Below are 18,307 nucleotides of genomic sequence, written 5' to 3' on the forward strand. Positions count from 1 at the left end.
GCGCCACCATGCCCATCTAATTTTTGTATTTTTAGTAGAGATGGGGTTTCGCCATGCTGGCCAGGCTGGTCTCGAACTCCTGACCCCAAAGTGCTGGGATCACAGTCATGAGCCACCACGCCCGGCCATCTGTATGCTTTTAATGTAAATGGACTTCTTTTTCCTGCTTCCTCCTTAACACTGAGTTTTTGAGATTCATCCAAGTTGCCTGTACATCTAGTTTGTTGCATCTTTTTGCTGCACAGTAGTTCGTGGAATACTCCCAACATCCTATCCAATATTTGGTTTATAGTTACTTCTTTCTTTTTTCCATTTTGATGGAAAAGTAGTATTTTACTAACATTTTCATTTGCATCTCTCTAATTGCTGGCCAGTAACTACTTCGTATATTCTTTAGCCTTTCAGTCCTCTTGTGAATTTTCTGTTCACCTCCTTTGCCCTTTTTTCTCTAGGCTTCCTGCCTTTTTCTTCTTGATAGAAATTGTAGCAAATTCTTTGCATGTTCTAGATATGAATCCCTTGTTGGTTTTAGATGTGTATATTTTCCCCAGCTCCATCAGATGTCAGTTAATGTTGCCCATGCGATCATGGTTGAATAGAAATCTGTCTTTTTGATGTAGTCATATCTATTAATTGTTGACCCAGTGAAATATGATTTGGGGGTCTTATTTCAGAAGGTTTTCCTTAAAGTTGGATGGAATGCTTTGTCTTTCCTATAGCACAGTTCCCAGTTGTCTCTCTGGGGTTTGACACTAGGTTTGCCCTCTGAATCCCTGGGTTGGGCCCAATGAACTCTGACTGTTTACTGTTCCCAGTGGGAGAAAGGCACGATTGCCCCTGGCTTTGTATTGCTTTGGGTGAGCACAAAGGCCTGACCTCATTCAGGCAGCTGGAGTGTTGGAGCTAGGGGAGAGGGGTGGGGTGGTGGAAAGAGAGGTGGGCATCTGGCCCAGTCCCCTCCTGTCCCCTAGGCTTGTAGTGGCAGTGGAAGAGGCCTTCACTCACATTAAGCGGCTGCAGGAAGAGGAGCAGAAGAACCCCAGGGAAGTGATGGACCCCCGGGAGGCAGCCCAAGCCATCTTCGCATCCATGGCCCGTGCCATGCAGAAGTACCTTCGGACCACCAAGCAGCAACCCTACCACACCATGGAGAGCATCCTGCAGCACCTTGAATTCTGCATCACGCATGACATGACGCCCAAGGTAGGCCTGCCCTGCTGCCAGCATCCTTCCTCCTTCCCCAGCTCCTCTTCCTTCCCACATTCATTTTCCCTCATTCTCTCACTACTTTCCTCACTGTCCACCTCATTTCTCTCTCCTCATCACCTCCTCTTTATAATCTTCTCTCTCATTCCTATTCCACCTGCCCCATCTGTGTGGGGTGAAGTCTTTAGGTGGATGAGGAGAAGGGAGTCCTCAGGACCATTTTTGGGGATGGCTGAGACTTAGTTCTTATCTCTATGAGGGCTCTGGAATTACCACATCCAAAGGCCCACCTTTACCCCCATTACCCTCTTCGCCTCCACTAGCTGGTCTTGGCTTTGTGTCATTTTGAGCCATTGCCCACCCTTAACTCTATTGCCAGCTTCCAAGAATTGCTTTCCCTGAGCCACCCTTGGTGAGCAGGTAACTAAAGATGTTGCACTTTAACCTTGACACCTCTAGCTCCCTCCTGGTGCAAAAAAACAAAACCTGCTTGGCATTAATCATATAAGCTGTGTGGGAAGGAAGGAAGAATGAGGGAGGGCTTACCCAGGTCACAGCCTGGTGCAGGGAGAAGAGCAGCAGATGGGGGTCAGGGGAGCCGAGTTCAGTCCTACCTGATGAGCCACATCCCCTTGTGCACTCCAGCTTCCTCATTTATACAATGAGGGTCTGAAGCAGATGATCTCAGGCCCCTTCCTGCTGTAACATTCTGAAGTTCTAGTTCATATGCATAGAGTGAGCTCAGGGACGTCCTTGTTGTCTTTGGAAACTGTGCCCCAGGGGATGAAGGATAGTGCGTAGGCGACAGAGATTTTTATTCAGCCCCTTCTTTTCTCTTCAGGCCTTCTTGGAGCGATACTTGGCGGCTGGACCTACCATCCAGTACCACAAGGAACGCTGGCTGGCCAAACAGTGGACACTGGTGAGCGAGGAGCCGGTGACCAACGGGCTTAAGGATGGCATCGTTTTCCTCTTAAAACGCCAGGACTTCAGCCTGGTGGTCAGCACTAAGAAGGTCCCATTCTTCAAACTCTCCGAGGAATTTGTGGATCCCAAGTCGCACAAGTTTGTCATGAGGCTGCAGTCTGAGACCTCAGTGTGACTGTGCAACAGCAGGGGGGAGTGGGAGACTCTGGGGGGCTCCTGAGGGAGTAGGAAGGGGCTTGGTTCTCAGGCCCAGCCACATTCCTGCCACCCTTCTTCTTCTTGCTCTTGTTTTTTTTTTTTTGTTTTTTTTTTACTTGAATTAACTTACCCCCACCTTCTCTCGCCTCTTCCTTATTTTACCCCATGTGAACCTGGACCATCCTGCTGTCAACAGTACCTGGGAAGGACCCCTCTCCCCTGCCCCCAACAACTTTTGTATTACTCTAGGCGCTGCAGGAATCAGTGCCTCTCTCCCTCTTCTTTCCCTACCTAGTCTTTTCCCAGATTGCAGTCTCTCCTGAAAGGGCACAGGACCCTGCTAATTGTACCTTCCCCTCCTGAGCCTCGACTCACAAACCCAAGTTCTTGTAGCATTTCTCTTCAGTGGCCCCAGCAGGGTTTCTCTGGGGCACATGGTCATGACTCCAGAGAGCCACAGTGCCAAATTCCTCCAGGGCAGCAACTAGCCCTCCTGTCCCTCACACCAGCCACAACAAACCCTGGGTTCTGGGGCAGGGATACTCCTGCCACACAGTCTGAGTTAGGAATCTCCTTGCCAGGAGCATTTGCTTCCACATATATTTAGAGCAAAGAAGGATCCCATCCTTTTCCCAGAAATCTCCACCTCATGTTTTTGGTTTGTATGGTCACGTGACCATAGGCAAACAAGTGGAAACTGACTGTGACCACTTTTCCAGGGACTTGGGGGAAGGTACCTTTCTTCCAATGTGTCTTTCCTAGGCAGTCCCTGAGGAGGAGGGCTGAATAGATCCCTGAGGGTTTGGAGAGACCCCCATCATTGACTCCTGCTCCCTGACCCTACCCTCACTTTCCTCCCTGCTCTTCCCAGTGAAGGATGGTAAGTCCTGTACAGACTTAGTGGCTTGCAGACCCTGACCCAGCCCCTGTGGTCTTAGACAAATGTTTTTATTTTTGTCATCAGCCACCCCTGTCCTGCTGTCTTCTCTCGACTCCAGAGACCTGTTGCCTCATCTCTTTTGGGGAAGAGCTGGCAGCTCCTCCTCATCCCCTGCCTTAAGTCCAGTTCTTTGCCTCAGGGGTCTGGTTTCCTTGGCCTTCCATGGTCCCTACCCCTTTTCTCCCTGCCTGATTCTCTGAGCTCTGGGCTCCCTCTGTACTGGGTTGAGGGACAAGGATCACTGCCTTTTGTAGGTACTTCACCCCTCACCCCATTTTAGCTTCCATAGTCTTTGCACCAAATCCAAATTCTTGATAATTTAGATCTCATTTTGAGCAAAATTTGCTGGTCCTCTAATAAATCTTTTCAATATAACTCTGAGCCTTTGACTCAGACATTTTTGCCAAGGAAAATAGAATTAGGAAGTACCCATATACATCTAGCCAGGATCCACATGGAGGACCTTTCCAATGGCTGCAATGACTAGGCCATTCCTCTGAGTAACTCACAGTGTCCCTTTGTAGGCCCTTCTTTTCCCTGGAAGACTCGTTGGTACTTACCTTGCAGAGCACATCCTGGGATAAGATCCTCAGGGTCTCACCTGGGAGGCCCCCTCTCTGTGTAGTGCCAGCCCTAGGAATGATGGAGCCTAGTGATCGGGGTTTCTCCTGCTGTCCTTTCTGCAAAAGTTCACCTGTTCACCCACCACATGCCAGAGAGGGGCTCATTGGCCAATGCCTACCTTGCCCCCAAAGGGGTGGGTTGTGGAGCTCACTTAGGCATGGCCTCTGGCTGGGGCCAGGGTTACGAGATAGGCCTGTATGAAATACGTCCTGTTCTGGGGGTCTGTCTCTTTTCTTCTCTTCAAAATCCTTGTGTCAGAGGAGTCCCTTCTTAGTCACATAAATACCTCACTATCCTGGAAAACAGGGCCTGGATGGTGACTGGGGTCATTGCCTTTGGGGGCAGGATGGAGTGTGGTGTGGTCTGAGGAGCAGATTGGGGTTGGAGAGAGGGAAAGGATTTGGGATCTTAGTTGCTGTCCTAGGTTAGGGGCAGGGGAGTGTTTATTTTAAGATCCTGCCATGTTTTTAATCACTGTGATTTTTTTTCATTCCCCTTTCCTAAAAAAAAGAATTTTCTCCTCCAACTCTCTCTCTAAGCACTAAGGGCTGTGCCTGAGAATGGTAACATTTTGGTCTTTTGCGTCAGAACTGTGGTATCTGTCTTCTTTCATTGTTGTTGTTATTATTATTATTATTACTTTTGTTTTTTAAAATGTCAGGATGAATTGTCAGACGTATGGCCATGTGTTTGTCCTCTGCTTCTCCTCTGTGGGAAGTTGTCTCCATGCTGTAAACTGCTGTGGGGTGTGCGGCTGACTCAGTCCCTCTGAGCAGTTTCCCCACTGTGTCTGTCCCATCATGCGCTGGATCTGCTCATTCTCCTGCTGTGGGGGTGTGCCCACCTCTTACCCCCTAGACACCATAGGGCTGCTGTGGCTGGGCCTCTCCAGTACTCTCTTTTGTGTGACTCATGGCATCCTCGCTCATCCCCACCGTGCCTAGCAGGCCTTCCTTTTCACCACCTCGGAACGCTTGCCCTTCCTCCCTCCACACCAGGACTCTGTGCCTCAGTCCTTCACCTACCTCGCCACTCTGCCACTGTCCTCATTGGTCCTTTCTCCTAAACTAGTCTTTGTGCTCTCTTTTTTTCTTGTTTATTTCCCTCTTGTCTCTCATCTTTTCTTCCTCTTCCCCTCCCATTTCAGTCCTTTGCTTTTCTCTTTCCCATCTCCACTCAATATTCCAATGGCAAACCCTGATGTAACACCTTTGATGAGACATCGGGCTCTCCGGAACTTTCTCATTGGACACATCTTTTCCCCAGGGTTTGTACTTCTCTTCTTTCCCAGGCGAACTCCCCTGTTCCTCTGTGGTGTCTCTCAGTCTGTCTGTCTTCTCCTTCCTCTGCCCTTCCCACGGGGCAGTATCTGCTGATGGATTCAGTCCTGGTGTGTGATTGTTGTGATTTGTTCTTCTGTGCGCAAAAGGAAGGGGGCTTTTTGAGTCCCTTCCAAGTGAGATTGTAAATGTAGAATTTTCCACTGTTGGATCTAGATTTTTTTTCTTTTTTTGGGGGGGGTTACAGAGCTGAGACTTTGTGCATGCATGTAGAAAATTGTAAAATGTAAATTTTTTTTTAATATATAAAAAGCTTGTTTCTACAGTTTGCAGTGGATCTAAACATTATGGCAATTTTAGGGTTTTTTCTTAAACATAGGAACTAAAACTGTACAAATTTTTTTTTATATAAAATAAAGACATTTGACTTTTGTGGGGGCATTCTGTTGCTTTTCTTTCTTTACAGGAATGGGAGCAAAAGAGGGCCAGGGGAGAATGAATATATACTCCTTGTTAGGGAGGGAATGGGCAGGAGGGGGCAGTGTGAGCCCGTCATTGCTCTACAGGCCTTCAGGGTGTGTTGGAGAGAAATGGGAAAATGAAAAAGGAAATTGCTTATTCCGAATCCTGATTCTAAAGAGAGAGAAACAAGAATATGAGGACTCAACCACTTCCTGGTGTAGTTGTCAGGATAGAGAAAGAAAGATTATTTCCTGGGTCCACTGTCCTGAGCAAGCTTGTATCTGTATGGCCTCTAGGACAGGAGTGGGTTTCTAAAACGTCTTTCTAAAACAGAAAGTGCCATAGGAATTTCAGGGGATAGTTGAGATTTCAGTCAATGGTGACAGCTCATCACAATTCATTGAGACAAGTTTCTGAAGTATGTGTCTTAGTTCTAAATATGTAGAGAGCTCATTGCTCCGTTGTCACTGTAATGCATGTAATCAGGCACTAAAATCATCCTCAAGAGATTGGGGCCCTTCTCCTAGTCTTACCTGGACCTGACCTCTGTGACTTTGGGCAAGATGCTTCACGTGTAAACAGCCTACCAAGGTTAAAAACAAGCATTTCTGTATGGAGATGGCCTATTCACTAGATTTCCTCCTCTTCCCCCCTGCCTCATATTCTGCCAGGCTCTGGGGATGCAAAGGCAAGAGAGGCTCCACCCTGGAGGATGACCCAGTTTACAGGGGTGACAGGCCGGGTGACCCTAGTGCAAGGCTTCATGGTGTGTTCTCAGGCAGAGTGTAGACGAACCCTGGCTGAATTCCAAGGAGCTCGAGTTTCCTTCTTCAAGAAATCTAGGGAGTTTGTTTAAGGCTCAAGATGGGGGAACACCCTTACCTTGAGATTACATTTTGTTCATCTAAGTATTCCTAGAATCGAAACCAGTTCCTCGCATATAGTTGGTGCTCAATAAAAAATTATTGAATGAATAATGAACTTAACAACTAACAATACAATAGGGGCTCATGAAGGGGATCATGTACTTGCTTCTCCCTTTAAAATTACACTCCAGTCTTTCTCATGTGAAAACAAACAAAAATACTTCCCCCTTGAAACTGCATCCCCATTCTCACAGCTCTGTTCTTTTTGTAACTAGGCTTGTAGAATAGTTTCACTTGCTGTTTTCAGTTCATTTCAGAGTCAACTTGTGACTTACATTGTGACCAAATTTCTACCTTAGCATGCCTCTGAAATTATTCTTGTTCTCAACAGTGAAGTGAAGTATAGTAAACACCTTTTAAGTTTATTCTTTATTTAGTGCCTATGATGTTCCCAGCCTGATGCTAAAGTACTTTCTCTGGTAAAGATATTGGATATGGTCCTGCCCTCTCTGAGCTAACCTTGGTGGACCCTTGAGGAGCCTAGTTAACCTCAGGGACCTCCTCCTGTAATGCTGGCCCCAGGAATTCATAGATTTAAAGCCAGACCTCAATATTTGATTGATAAGATCATATTTTCTCTAGAGGTTTGCTGCAAGCAAAAGTGATAATCCTGACCATTTGTCATGCAGCAAAGAGTATTTGTAACTTTTGTCTGAAAGGATGTGTTTTCCATGGGAGTACTTCACATAGCACTGAAGTTAGGGACCCAGCTTGGTGGATTGTCAGGGTCATGCCTGGCACTTCATGACATTATATGTGATTATATGTGATTACATATGCTGCCCATGTGTGATTTTTGTTTTTTAGCCTTTGCCTTTGAAATACAGCTGAGAGGGGGATCTGGGGGCTGGGGCTCTGGACGAGGAGATATAAAGATCTTTAGACCAAGGTCTCACTGATTTGTTATTAGTTTTTTATTTTTTAATTTTAATTTTTTTGTTACTTTTTGTTTGTTTGTTTGGGATAGCTTAATGGCTTCTACAGATTGAAAGTCAGCTTGCTTAATGTAACCCTTGGCTTTTTCATACTTTAAGCATATGATAGTAATGCTCTTCCAATTGCCAGGAAGGCTGGGGTAGGGGAAAGTGAGCCTTTGGAAAACCACTGCAGCATTAGTATACACAAGGTCATAGAAGATGCTAGAGAGATAATAAGGGACCACCTACATAGTAAATCTTGGAGAATAGTCATCCCTGTCCAGTTCCCTAGTTTCTTTTTAGGCTGAGAATGGGGTCCATTTCGCTTGGTACAAAGGACAGGGCAGACATGATATCCTACCTGCTCATAACAGTGAATGCCACATTTAAGTATGTAAAATAGTGGGAGAAGGTACTGGTTTAGAGTTGGGAAACCTGGCCAAGGCATTGGCTTCCCTCATTTCATCTCAGCAAGTTTTGGGGGCACACTTACTGTGTGGTAGGCATTGTGATACAAAGATAAATAAAACATTGGCCCCCTCCCCTTGGAGCTCATGGGACTTTTACTAGATAAGTTGGGAAATTTTATTTTGTCATATGTTGTAGGCAAGCCAAGGAAGTACACTGTTTTCCTGGAGGTGGTAAATGCCATCTGTAAAAGGCAGACTGAAGCCAACAGTGTATGAGGGTACTGAGCCTGATATGTAAACTATTTTGATGTCGCTTCTCAAAAATAGCCATCTGTACTCTGATATCCTGTAACAGGAATGACTTTGGTAATAAGGTTATAAAAATTAGGAGTATGGCTGGGTGCAGTGGTTCACGTTTATAATCCCAGCACTTTGGGAGGCCGAGGTGGGTGGATCACCTGAGGTCAGGAGTTCCAGACTAGCCTGGCCAAGATGGTAAAACCCCATCTCTACTAATAATACAAAAATTAGCTGGGCGTGGTGGCGTACACCTGTAATCTCAGCTACTCGGGAGGCTGAGGCAGGAGAATCACTTGAACCCGGGAGGCAGAGGTTGCAGTGAGCCAGGACTGGGCCATTGTACTCCAGCCTGGGTGACAAGAGCGAAACTCTGTCTCAAAAAAAAAAAAAAATTAGGAGGATGAGGTTCGGTTGTGTCTTGTCCCTTCTTGCTTTTGGGCACAATTAGGTCATGTTGTTGCTTCACTTAGGGTAAGTATGTGGTTAAAAGTGAAGGATTTTAGGATTTTTAGGGCAGTGGAACTACTGTATATGTGCTATAAAGGTGGATACTTGGCATTATAAATTTTTCCAGACCCATAGGATATACAGTACCAGTAGTGAAGCCTAATGTAAATTATGAGCTTTGAGTGATTAATTTTAACAAATGTACCACTTTAGTGGGGGATGTTGATAATGGGAGAGTCCATGTAAGTGTGGGGGCAGGGCATGTATAAAAAATCCCTGTACCTTCCACTCAATTTTCGCATGAAACTAAAACTACTCTAAAAAGTCTTTTACATTTGAGGTCAGGAGTTCGAGACCAGCCTGGCCAACATGATGAAACCCCCGTCTCTACTATAAATACAAAAATTATTTTGGGAGAATGCGCCTGTAATTCCAGGAACTCGGGAGGTCAAGGCATGAGAATTGTTTGAACCCGGGAGGTGGAGGCTGCAGTGAGTTGAGATTGTGCCACTGCACTCCAGCCCGGGCAACAGAGCAAGACTCCATCTCAAAAATAAATAAATAAATAAATAAATAAATAAATAAATACAAACAAACACTATTTTAAAAAAAGCTGACTAAGAAGACATCAAGCACAACTTTACCTAGTTCTAGATACTGCTCTAGTAATAAAAGTGATAGTATTAAAGGTACTTGTGATGCAGGGGGCAAAAAGTGCAGGTGTGTGCTGTTTCTCTTGAATCCCTTAACAGTGTCACTCTGGAGCTTGGAAATCAGTTAAAGACCACTGAAGAGGAAGCTGAAGCTCTGTTCGTCCATCAATAATACTGTGACAACCAAAAATTTGCATGAGGGGACTTAAATGAGTCAGGAAACATGTGATTTAACTTAGTGAAGATTTTCGCTCCTTTCAAGTTCCTGTTAATGTTAGTTCTCTTTGACATACGAATGTGTGATTTTAGGGTGGGGTTGTCTGGGATGGTTTTTACTGTAATAAAGAACACTTGTTGAAGGACTTCTTGTCTTCCGCCAGTTTACTTATATCTTAACACAGTACCTCCGGCCTCAAAGATGGAATCCAGTTAAAGTGAAAGCAGAGCCAAACCGTATGCAGGGAAAACTGACCTTGTAGATTTCATTTTCAGTGACTGATACGAGATTGTGTACTTCTGATTTGGAGCATATTGAAGAATTCGATGCTGGGCAACCTTTTTCCTGGAATTGAAAGGTTCATCGGGTTTTTACTCTGTCTTGAAATAGGTCCCCAAAATAGAGTTTTTCAAACTTCAGTGGTACATATAGCAAGTGTACAAATCACTTGAGGATTATGTGAAATACAGATCCTGATTCAACAGGTCTGGGGTAGGGTCTGAGTTTCTTCATTTTGAACAGGTGCCCAGGTGTCTTAGTCAGCTTAGGCTGCCGTAACAAAATACCATAGACTGACTGGGTGGCTTAAAATCCAGAAATTTACTCCTCATAGTTCTTGAGGCTGGAAGTTCGAGATCAGGCTGGCAAGCATGGTTTGGATCTGATGAGGGATCTCTTCTTGGCTTATAAGATGCTACCTTCTTGCTGTGCCCTCACATGGCAGAGAGAGAGGGAAAGACAGTGAGAGAGCCAGGTTTCTTATGTCTCTTCTTATAAGGGCACTAATTCCATCACAAGGGCCCTAGTCTCATAACCTCATCTAAATCTAATTACCTCCCAAAGGCCGCATCTCCAAATAACATCAAACTGGGGGTTAGGCTTCAACATATGCGTTCTGGGGCAACACAGTGTTAAGCACCAGGTGCTGCTGCTGCTGTTCTACAGACCTTATTTTGAGTAGCAAGGCCCTAAAAGAAGCTTAATATACCCCTGACAATTTGAGGGTCCTAAACATGCCTTACTTAACTCTAAGATAATTGATGCAAGAGATCAAAATTGTTAAGAAGTCTAAATTTTATGAATGTAATAAATAGTTTGGTAAAGTCATTGTTGCTCATGCTATAAAATTGCACCACCTGTATCAAATTGTGATTTTATGAGAATCTTAAATGATATGTTGCGAGATAGGCCTTATGTGTGGAGTTTATACAAAAGCAGTTCAGTAGGCAACTTTATTGATCCAATGAGACATTTAAAATGACACAAAAAAGAGCCAAGATGAGATCTTATCACTAAAGGCCACAGAAATTAAAGGAGCAGTTTACAATATAAATTATCTTTGGCTAGAAATTTTTTTGCCAACGTGACGGTATTAGTCCATTCTCATGCTGCTGTGAAGAAATACCCAAAACTGATTTAATTGACTCAGTTTCTCATGGCTGGGGAGGCCTCAGGAAACTTACAATTCTGGTGGAAGGGGAAGCAAACACATCCTTCTTCACTTGGCAACAGGAGAGAGAATGAGAACCAAAAACTGCCAGTCTCTTTGCATTGCAAGAGTGACATTTACTTCAGTTCTTAACAAGTTCCTCATCTCCATTTGAGACCACCTCAGCCTGGACTTCATTGTCCATATCACTATCAACATTTTGGTCAAAGCCATTCAACAAGTCTCTAGGAACTTCCAACCTTTCCCACATTTTCCTGTCTTCTGAGCCCTCCAAGTCTCTAGGAAGTTCCAAACTTTCCTGTATTCTTCTGAGCCCGCCAAACTGTTTTAATTTCTGCCTGCTACCCAGTTCCAAAGTCACTTCCACATAACTGGATATCCTTATAGCAGTACCCCACTCTCTGTGGTACCAATTTTCTATATTAGTCTGTTTTCATGCTGCTATGAAGATATACCCAAGACTGGATAATTTATGAAGAAAAGAAGTTTAATTGACTCACAGTTCCTCATGACTAGGGAAGCCTCAGGAAACTTACAATCATGGCAGAAGGCAAAACAGGCATGTCTTACATGGCGGCAGGTGAGAGAAGTGAGTGTCAGCTGAAGGGGGTGGCCCCTTATCAAACCATCAGATCTTGTGAGAACTCACTATCATGAGAACAGCATGATGGTAATCACCCCCATGATTCAATTATCTCCATCTGGTCCCTCCCATGACACATGAGGATTATGGGAACTACAATTTAAGATGAGATTTGGGTGGGGACACAGTCAAACCATATCAAATACCAATAGAACAGAGGAAATTCATGAGTTTTACCATGTTGAGATAGCATGATAAGGTGACTCAATGTACTTCAATATTTGCATTAATTTCTATGGGTATAGAATGAAAGTGTGAACCTTGAATATCTGAGACAGGTCTCAGTTAATTTAGAAACTTTATTTTTCCAAGGTTGAAGACACACACCCATGACACAGCCTCAGGAGGTCCTGATGACATGTGCCCAAGGTGGTCAGAGCACAGTTTGGTTTTATACATTTTAGGGAGAGATGAGACATTAATTAACATACGTAAGATGAACATTGGTTTGGTCTGGAAAAGGCAGGACAACTTGAAGCAGAGGTGGGACAACTCGAAGTGAGGAGGGGGCTTCCAGGACATAGGTAGATAAGAGACAAATGGTTGCATTCTTTTGAGTTTCTGATTAGCCTCTCCAAAGGAGGCAAGCATACATGCATTTATGTCAGTGAGCAGAGGGGTGACTTTGAATAGAATGGGAGGCAGGTTTGCCCTAAGCAGTTCCTTGGTTGACTTTTCCACTTAGCTTAGTGATTTTGGGGCCCCAAGATTCATTTTCCTTTCACAAAAGTAACATCATATTTCAATAATTGTAGGTAGCATCATATATCAATAATTTAGAAATATCTTCTCAAGTTTCTTTTCCCAAATCGTGGTCACTGCACAAACTTCAAGATCTTGACAATCTTGTAGTTAAATGTTGCTGGAAGCTGTCTTATCTGTGTTTAGTGTTTTTCACTCATTCTGTCATTTAACCAATATTTGTTGAGCACCTTCTATGTGCCAGGAACTATGCTAGGTATTGGTGGCATGGCAATGAATAACACAGATATAGTCTTTGTTCTCAGATAGTAATCACTTAATTTCAAAGGTGATGAATGTAGTGATGAAGTATAGGGGACTATGGGATCTTACAGTAGGAACCTGATCAAGGTTGTCAGGAAAGGTTTCCTTGAAATAAAGGATGGGGCACAAAATCTTTTTGACTAGGAAGAGCTTCCTCATTCTCTTCAATAACCAAACTCTATACAAGTAATTGCTGTCTAAAAAATGAGTGTCAAAATAATTGGACCTTGGAAGTTGTCAAAAGATTTCTTGAGAAGGCTGGCAAGGATGTGTAGCAAGGAGAATGCTTGTGCACTGTTGGTGGGAATGTCAATTAGTACAGTCACTATGGAGAACAGTATGGAGGTTCCTCAAATAACTAAAAACAGAACTACTATATGATCCAACAATCCCACTGCTGGGTGTATGCCCACAAGAAAGGAAATCAGTATATTGAAGAGATAACTGCACTCTCATGTTTATGGCAGTACTATTTACGATAGCCAAGATACGGAAGCAACCTAAATGTCCATCATTGGAGGAATGTATAAAGGAAATGTGATACAAATATACAATGGAATTCTGTTATTTATAACAACGTGGATGGAACTGGAGGACATTATATTAAATAAAACAAGCCAGTCACAAAAAGACAAATATCACATGTACTCATTCACATATGGGAGCTAAAAAAAAACTGAAGTCATGGAGATAGAGACTAGAATGATGTTTACCAGAAGCTGGGGAGAATAGGAGGTACAGGGAGATTAACAGGGAATGGTTAATGGATACAACAATACAGTTAAATAGAATGAATAATTTGTAGTAGTTGGTAGCACAATAGGGTGACTGCAGTTAAAAACAATTTATTGTATATTTAAAAATAACTAAAATAGTTGAATTGGAATGTTCCTAACACAAAGAAATAATGATAAATAAATGCTTGAAATGATGAACACCCCAATTACCCTGATTTGATCATTACATACTATATGCCTGTATAAAAGCATCATATGTGCTCTATAAATATGTACAACTATTATGTAGCCATATAATTAAAAATAAAAATGAATTTCTGAACAACTAAGGGACTGTTATTTTACTAAGACTCAGTGACGGCAACTGAAATGAAAGTTACAAATGAATCTTTTGTTTTAAGAATAAAATCAAAGACAGGGAGAAGAATTGGAACATCTAATGTACCCTGTGTATATGTACACATAATTGCTTGACACTAAAGAGAAGAGCACCTTTGCGGAACCCCTCATGCTTATACCACAGAACCCATACCTGGTACTCGCTATTTCTCAGCTGCCATGGTTCTTTCTGAGGGCAGCGTCTTGCCAAAGCTTATCAACAGTTTCTGAAATAGTATTTACTATTTGAGGAGAGCTCTGAGTTAAGCATTTTCAGTTCAGATGTTGTTTTCCCCTCGAATCTTCAACAAACCATGTGGAACCTCTGCCTCCTCAGATTCCTGGTATGGTGCCATATTGTGGCCAAAGAGATGCCCAAGAAGGCCTGTTTGCTTCAGATAGTAACTCACAGAGTGTCAGTATCTTAGGAGGTCATTACTGGTCCAGATATTCTGTCTTCATTAAGTAATTAAAGGGAAATAACATTCTGGAAATGGAATAAAACCAGCCATGCATATAAAAGAGCAATTATAAATAAGAATGTTAATTTATCAATTTACAACAACTGATAGATCTAGTTTGGGAGCTGGAGTTGGTAATTTGTACAGGTATATTCCTGATGGGACAGTTCAAATTGATAAATTAGCATTTGTCTATTAAGTATAGAACCAGACAAGAGGAATTGGAGATTCTGAAGGACATCATTAAATGTTGCAGTACTTCATTCCCGTTTTCTCTTTTCTACATACTACCCATGGGTATCCTCATCTCATCCCAAGTCTTCAAATACCATCTGTGTATCAGGTAGCACAGCATAGTAGTAATGAACATGGGCTCTGGGGTCAACCTGCCTGGGTTTTTCTTCTGGTTTTGCTCCCAGTAGCTATGTGGCCTTGGGGAAATTTTCTGCTTCTTCATCTTTAAAATAAAGACAATAACACAGTGCCAACCTCATAGGGATGTTGGGAGTGCAACTGAGAAAATATTCATAAACTGCTTTGATATGCCTGGCATGTAGTAAGTACCCAATAAATGTTAGTTATACACCAAGTACTCCCAAATCTCTATTTCTTGCCCTGACTTCTCCCCAGAATTCTAGACTTATAAATCTAAGTGCTTATTTGACATCTTCACAAAGACATCTAAGAGATATTTCAAACTTACTATATAGAAAGTAATAGCCTAGCGAGATAAAGATAATGTTTGTCTCTGGGGCAGAGAGCAATGATTTTTATTTTTATTTTTATTTTTTTTTTTTGAGACGAAGTCTTGCTATGCCGCCCAGGCTGGAGTGCAGTGGCCGGATCTCAGCTCACTGCAAGCTCCGCCTCCCGGGTTTACGCCATTCTCCTGCCTCAGCCTCCCGAGTAGCTGGGACTACAGGCGCCCGCCACCTCGCCCGGCTAGTTTTTTGTATTTTTTAGTAGAGACGGGGTTTCACTGTATTAGCCAGGATGGTCTTGATCTCCTGACCTCATGATCCGCCTGTCTCGGCCTCCCAAAGTGCTGGGATTACAGGCTTGAGCCACCGCGCCCGGCCTTGAGAGCAATGATTTTACCAGGCTCTTGAGTACGGCTCTGTGTCAGTAAGCAATCTACTCTTACTTTCAGTTTCAAGTGACTGGTGGTGATCCAGGTTCAAGTAAACAAATTCTGTTTGCGGTCTACCCAAACATCTATATCCTCACTACCAACACTATTTATTTTAGCTGTGGGGACCCCTTAACTAGTGGCCACTGCCTTATTGCTTGTTGGTTAGTGCCATGGGGCTTACTGTTTCATCATAATAATGCCCCTCCCTCCTTCTGCCCAGAAGAGAAAGAACAATCACCAAGCACCATTTGGACAGCTTGCTTCAATCCTAACTCTTACCTCTCAGCCCCATTAACAGGTAGAACAGTGGGTATCCTCATTCTACACCTCTCACTCACTACTTGGATGAGAACAGTCACTACTGGATCCCCAGGAGTCTCTCAGATCTTCCAACCAGGCCTGCAAAGAGGCCATTGTACTTTCCTCTTCCCGAAAGCCATATCTCTGTCAGCATCTTGTCCCCATTGCCAGAACTTCCAACAACTGTGAAAAGCCTGAGATGTTATGTCACTTCTAAACTAATAAGTTTGCCTGCTACTGTTTCATGGGTACTGACAAACATGAGACTCCTGGGTCAGAGACAAAGGTCTTTATTACCCTTGGCTCAGTAGGTAGCACGAGCTTCATATTTGCATTAGTTCTCCTTGCTTCTAAGTTCCACTGGGTGATACGGAGCAGCCAATCTGGATGCTCTGCATACAGTAAGTTTGTGTCATGGTTGAGAACCCTGGGATTAGGAAACCCTAGTATTTTAAAGAGCGTTTACTTGAGACACAAGTATCTTAATACTCTGACCATTTTATGTAGTTCTTTCCCAGACTTCCTTTTTACTGCTTTTCCAATATTGTTTTTTGTTTAAGTGCCTGAAAGGTGGTCAACCTGTTAAGATGCTGCCCATGAGTCAATGTAGATGTGTACCTCAGGCAATATCTCCTTCCAAACAAAGTGTACAACTAGATATGCTGCTTCAAGTTCTGCCTGCTGGAGAGATTTTCTTTCATTAGTGACTTTGAAGCCTCCACTGAGTGAGGTTCACTGTAGTGGAGAGGCCATTCTCATTCATCTGGGGCTGACATAGCATGCAAATCCAGGCCCATGCTCTTTCTTCCTCCATTAACTGTTCATAGGGAATTCCTCATGAGGCTGTCAGTGTAGGGCGAGGGAGAGGTGGAAGAGTAGTTGGAATTACAAAGTCCCCTGCTTATGCAGCATACTTGTGTATTCTGGACGTGTTCAGATCCAGTTTTGTATATTCCACTTCTGTTTTATAATGAATTCCTGCTAGGCAATTCAGTTTTATATTTGGTGGTTCAGGTGACACCCAGTTCATGATGGACAGTTCGTGTTGCATGATAATTTGGTGTCCCGAGGCAGACATTCAATTTCTACCAGCTCTCAGAAGCAAGCCAGCAATTGCTTTACAAATGGCGAAATGTTGTCAGCACAAGTGGACATCAGCTTACTGCAAATCTCTGGGGGGATCTCAAAGACTTCCAAGGAGGAAGAAAATCCATCTAAATTTGATTACAAAGAAATGCAAGAAACTCCATGCCTAAATTTGTTTTGTATAAAGGTAAAAATGGTAGATTTATTAGAATATTCCCCCTGGTGATTCTATCAAATGCTTCTCTTCTCCAAAATCAGATCTCATATTCAGAATTTTTGGAGACCATTAGAATGATTTTGTTTTTGCTTTTTAAAATTTTTTTTGCATCCATAGTTTTTGGGGCTCCTTAAGTAGATGCTTGGTAGCACCAAGCTTGTGTAGTCTATCATATGGCACACGTGAACAAAGAAAGGGCAAAAGGAATTATCAGGCATGGCTGGCTTGCTGTATGAGAACAGAGTTATTCAATGGTATTGTACAGGTTTTCCTCTATCAGGCCTTAGGGGAAAGGGGTCAGCTCAGGTCCCATTGTGGGGGGCATTAGTAAATAGTTGGATTGATTTATACAAGCAAAGTGTTGTTCACCTACATATTCTTTAGTGACTATGTATAACTTTATAGGATGTTCATCTAGCATGTTTATAAGTAAGGGCTTGATGGTCTGTAAGTGATTTCCAGAAGATGCTATCTCTCAGTTTGCAATATCCTTGTCTGTTAATAGTAATAGGGGCACACACCTTATGGAACAGATTATAAAATTTGAAAACCTCGAGATTTATCAATGTTTTCACTGCCTTTAATTTCTTACAAAATTAAAGGAGGGTAATAAAACACTAATGGAACTTAAAAGCTGGCCAAGAGTTATGGCAGTTTATTCATTCGAAGTACAGTGACCAGATGTTCTGTCCATAAGTATAATGAACAGGACTGTTATAACAAATATAAGGCTAGTACTATTTTCAAATGAAATATGAATGAGTAGGTTCATGAGATGTCTGGTTACTAATGGCCATGCACTGGTGAGACATCCACATGATGGATAATGTTGTGTTAAATTATTATAAAGCATTAAGGATGATTCATTCAGAGGTTCAAGAAGCCCTGACTTAATGGATGAGAATCAAATTTAATTCCAAAAAGACATAGTTTGAACTTTACTGAGAGGGGTCTAATCCTACTAAGCTATTAGTAAGGCCTCTGTTTAAGATACATGTCTCATACAATAAGGAAATATTGCCCCCACCCATTTAAACATCTCTTTGCTATTAATCTCTGTTTTTCCTTAGACATTGGGACTAACAACAAATTCACCTTTTCTTTGTTTCTTTCTTTTTAAATTAATATGTATTGTTAATTTCAAAAGCTTTTGGGGTACAAGTGGTTTTTAGTTACACGGAAGAATTGTACGGTGCTGAAGTCTGAGAATTTAGTGCACCTGTCACCTGAGTAGTGTACATTATACCTAATATGTAGCTTTTTATTCCTCACCCCTTTCCACCCTTCCTGCTTCTGAGTCTCCAATGTCCATTAGACTTACTCTGTATGCCTTTGCATACCCATAGCTTAGCTCTCACTTATAAGTGAGAACGTGTGGTATTTGGTTTTCC

At 42.8% G+C, this 18,307-nt stretch overlaps 1 protein-coding gene across 1 annotated transcript in view; it reads left to right on the plus strand.

Moving 5' to 3' along the window:
* Positions 1-5,614, plus strand: part of VANGL2 (VANGL planar cell polarity protein 2) — a 28,126-nt gene extending 22,512 nt beyond the window's left edge. The window contains exons 7-8 of the mRNA XM_025395422.1: positions 972-1,203; positions 2,048-5,614. Coding sequence (XP_025251207.1) covers positions 972-1,203; positions 2,048-2,308 — 493 coding nt within the window. The 3' untranslated portion in view covers positions 2,309-5,614. The remainder of the gene's footprint in view (positions 1-971; positions 1,204-2,047) is intronic.
* The last annotated feature ends 12,693 nt before the right edge of the window (positions 5,615-18,307 follow it).

The sequence above is a fragment of the Theropithecus gelada genome, chromosome 1 (genome assembly GCF_003255815.1).
Source record: "Theropithecus gelada isolate Dixy chromosome 1, Tgel_1.0, whole genome shotgun sequence".
Classification (NCBI taxonomy): Eukaryota; Metazoa; Chordata; class Mammalia; order Primates; family Cercopithecidae; genus Theropithecus; species Theropithecus gelada.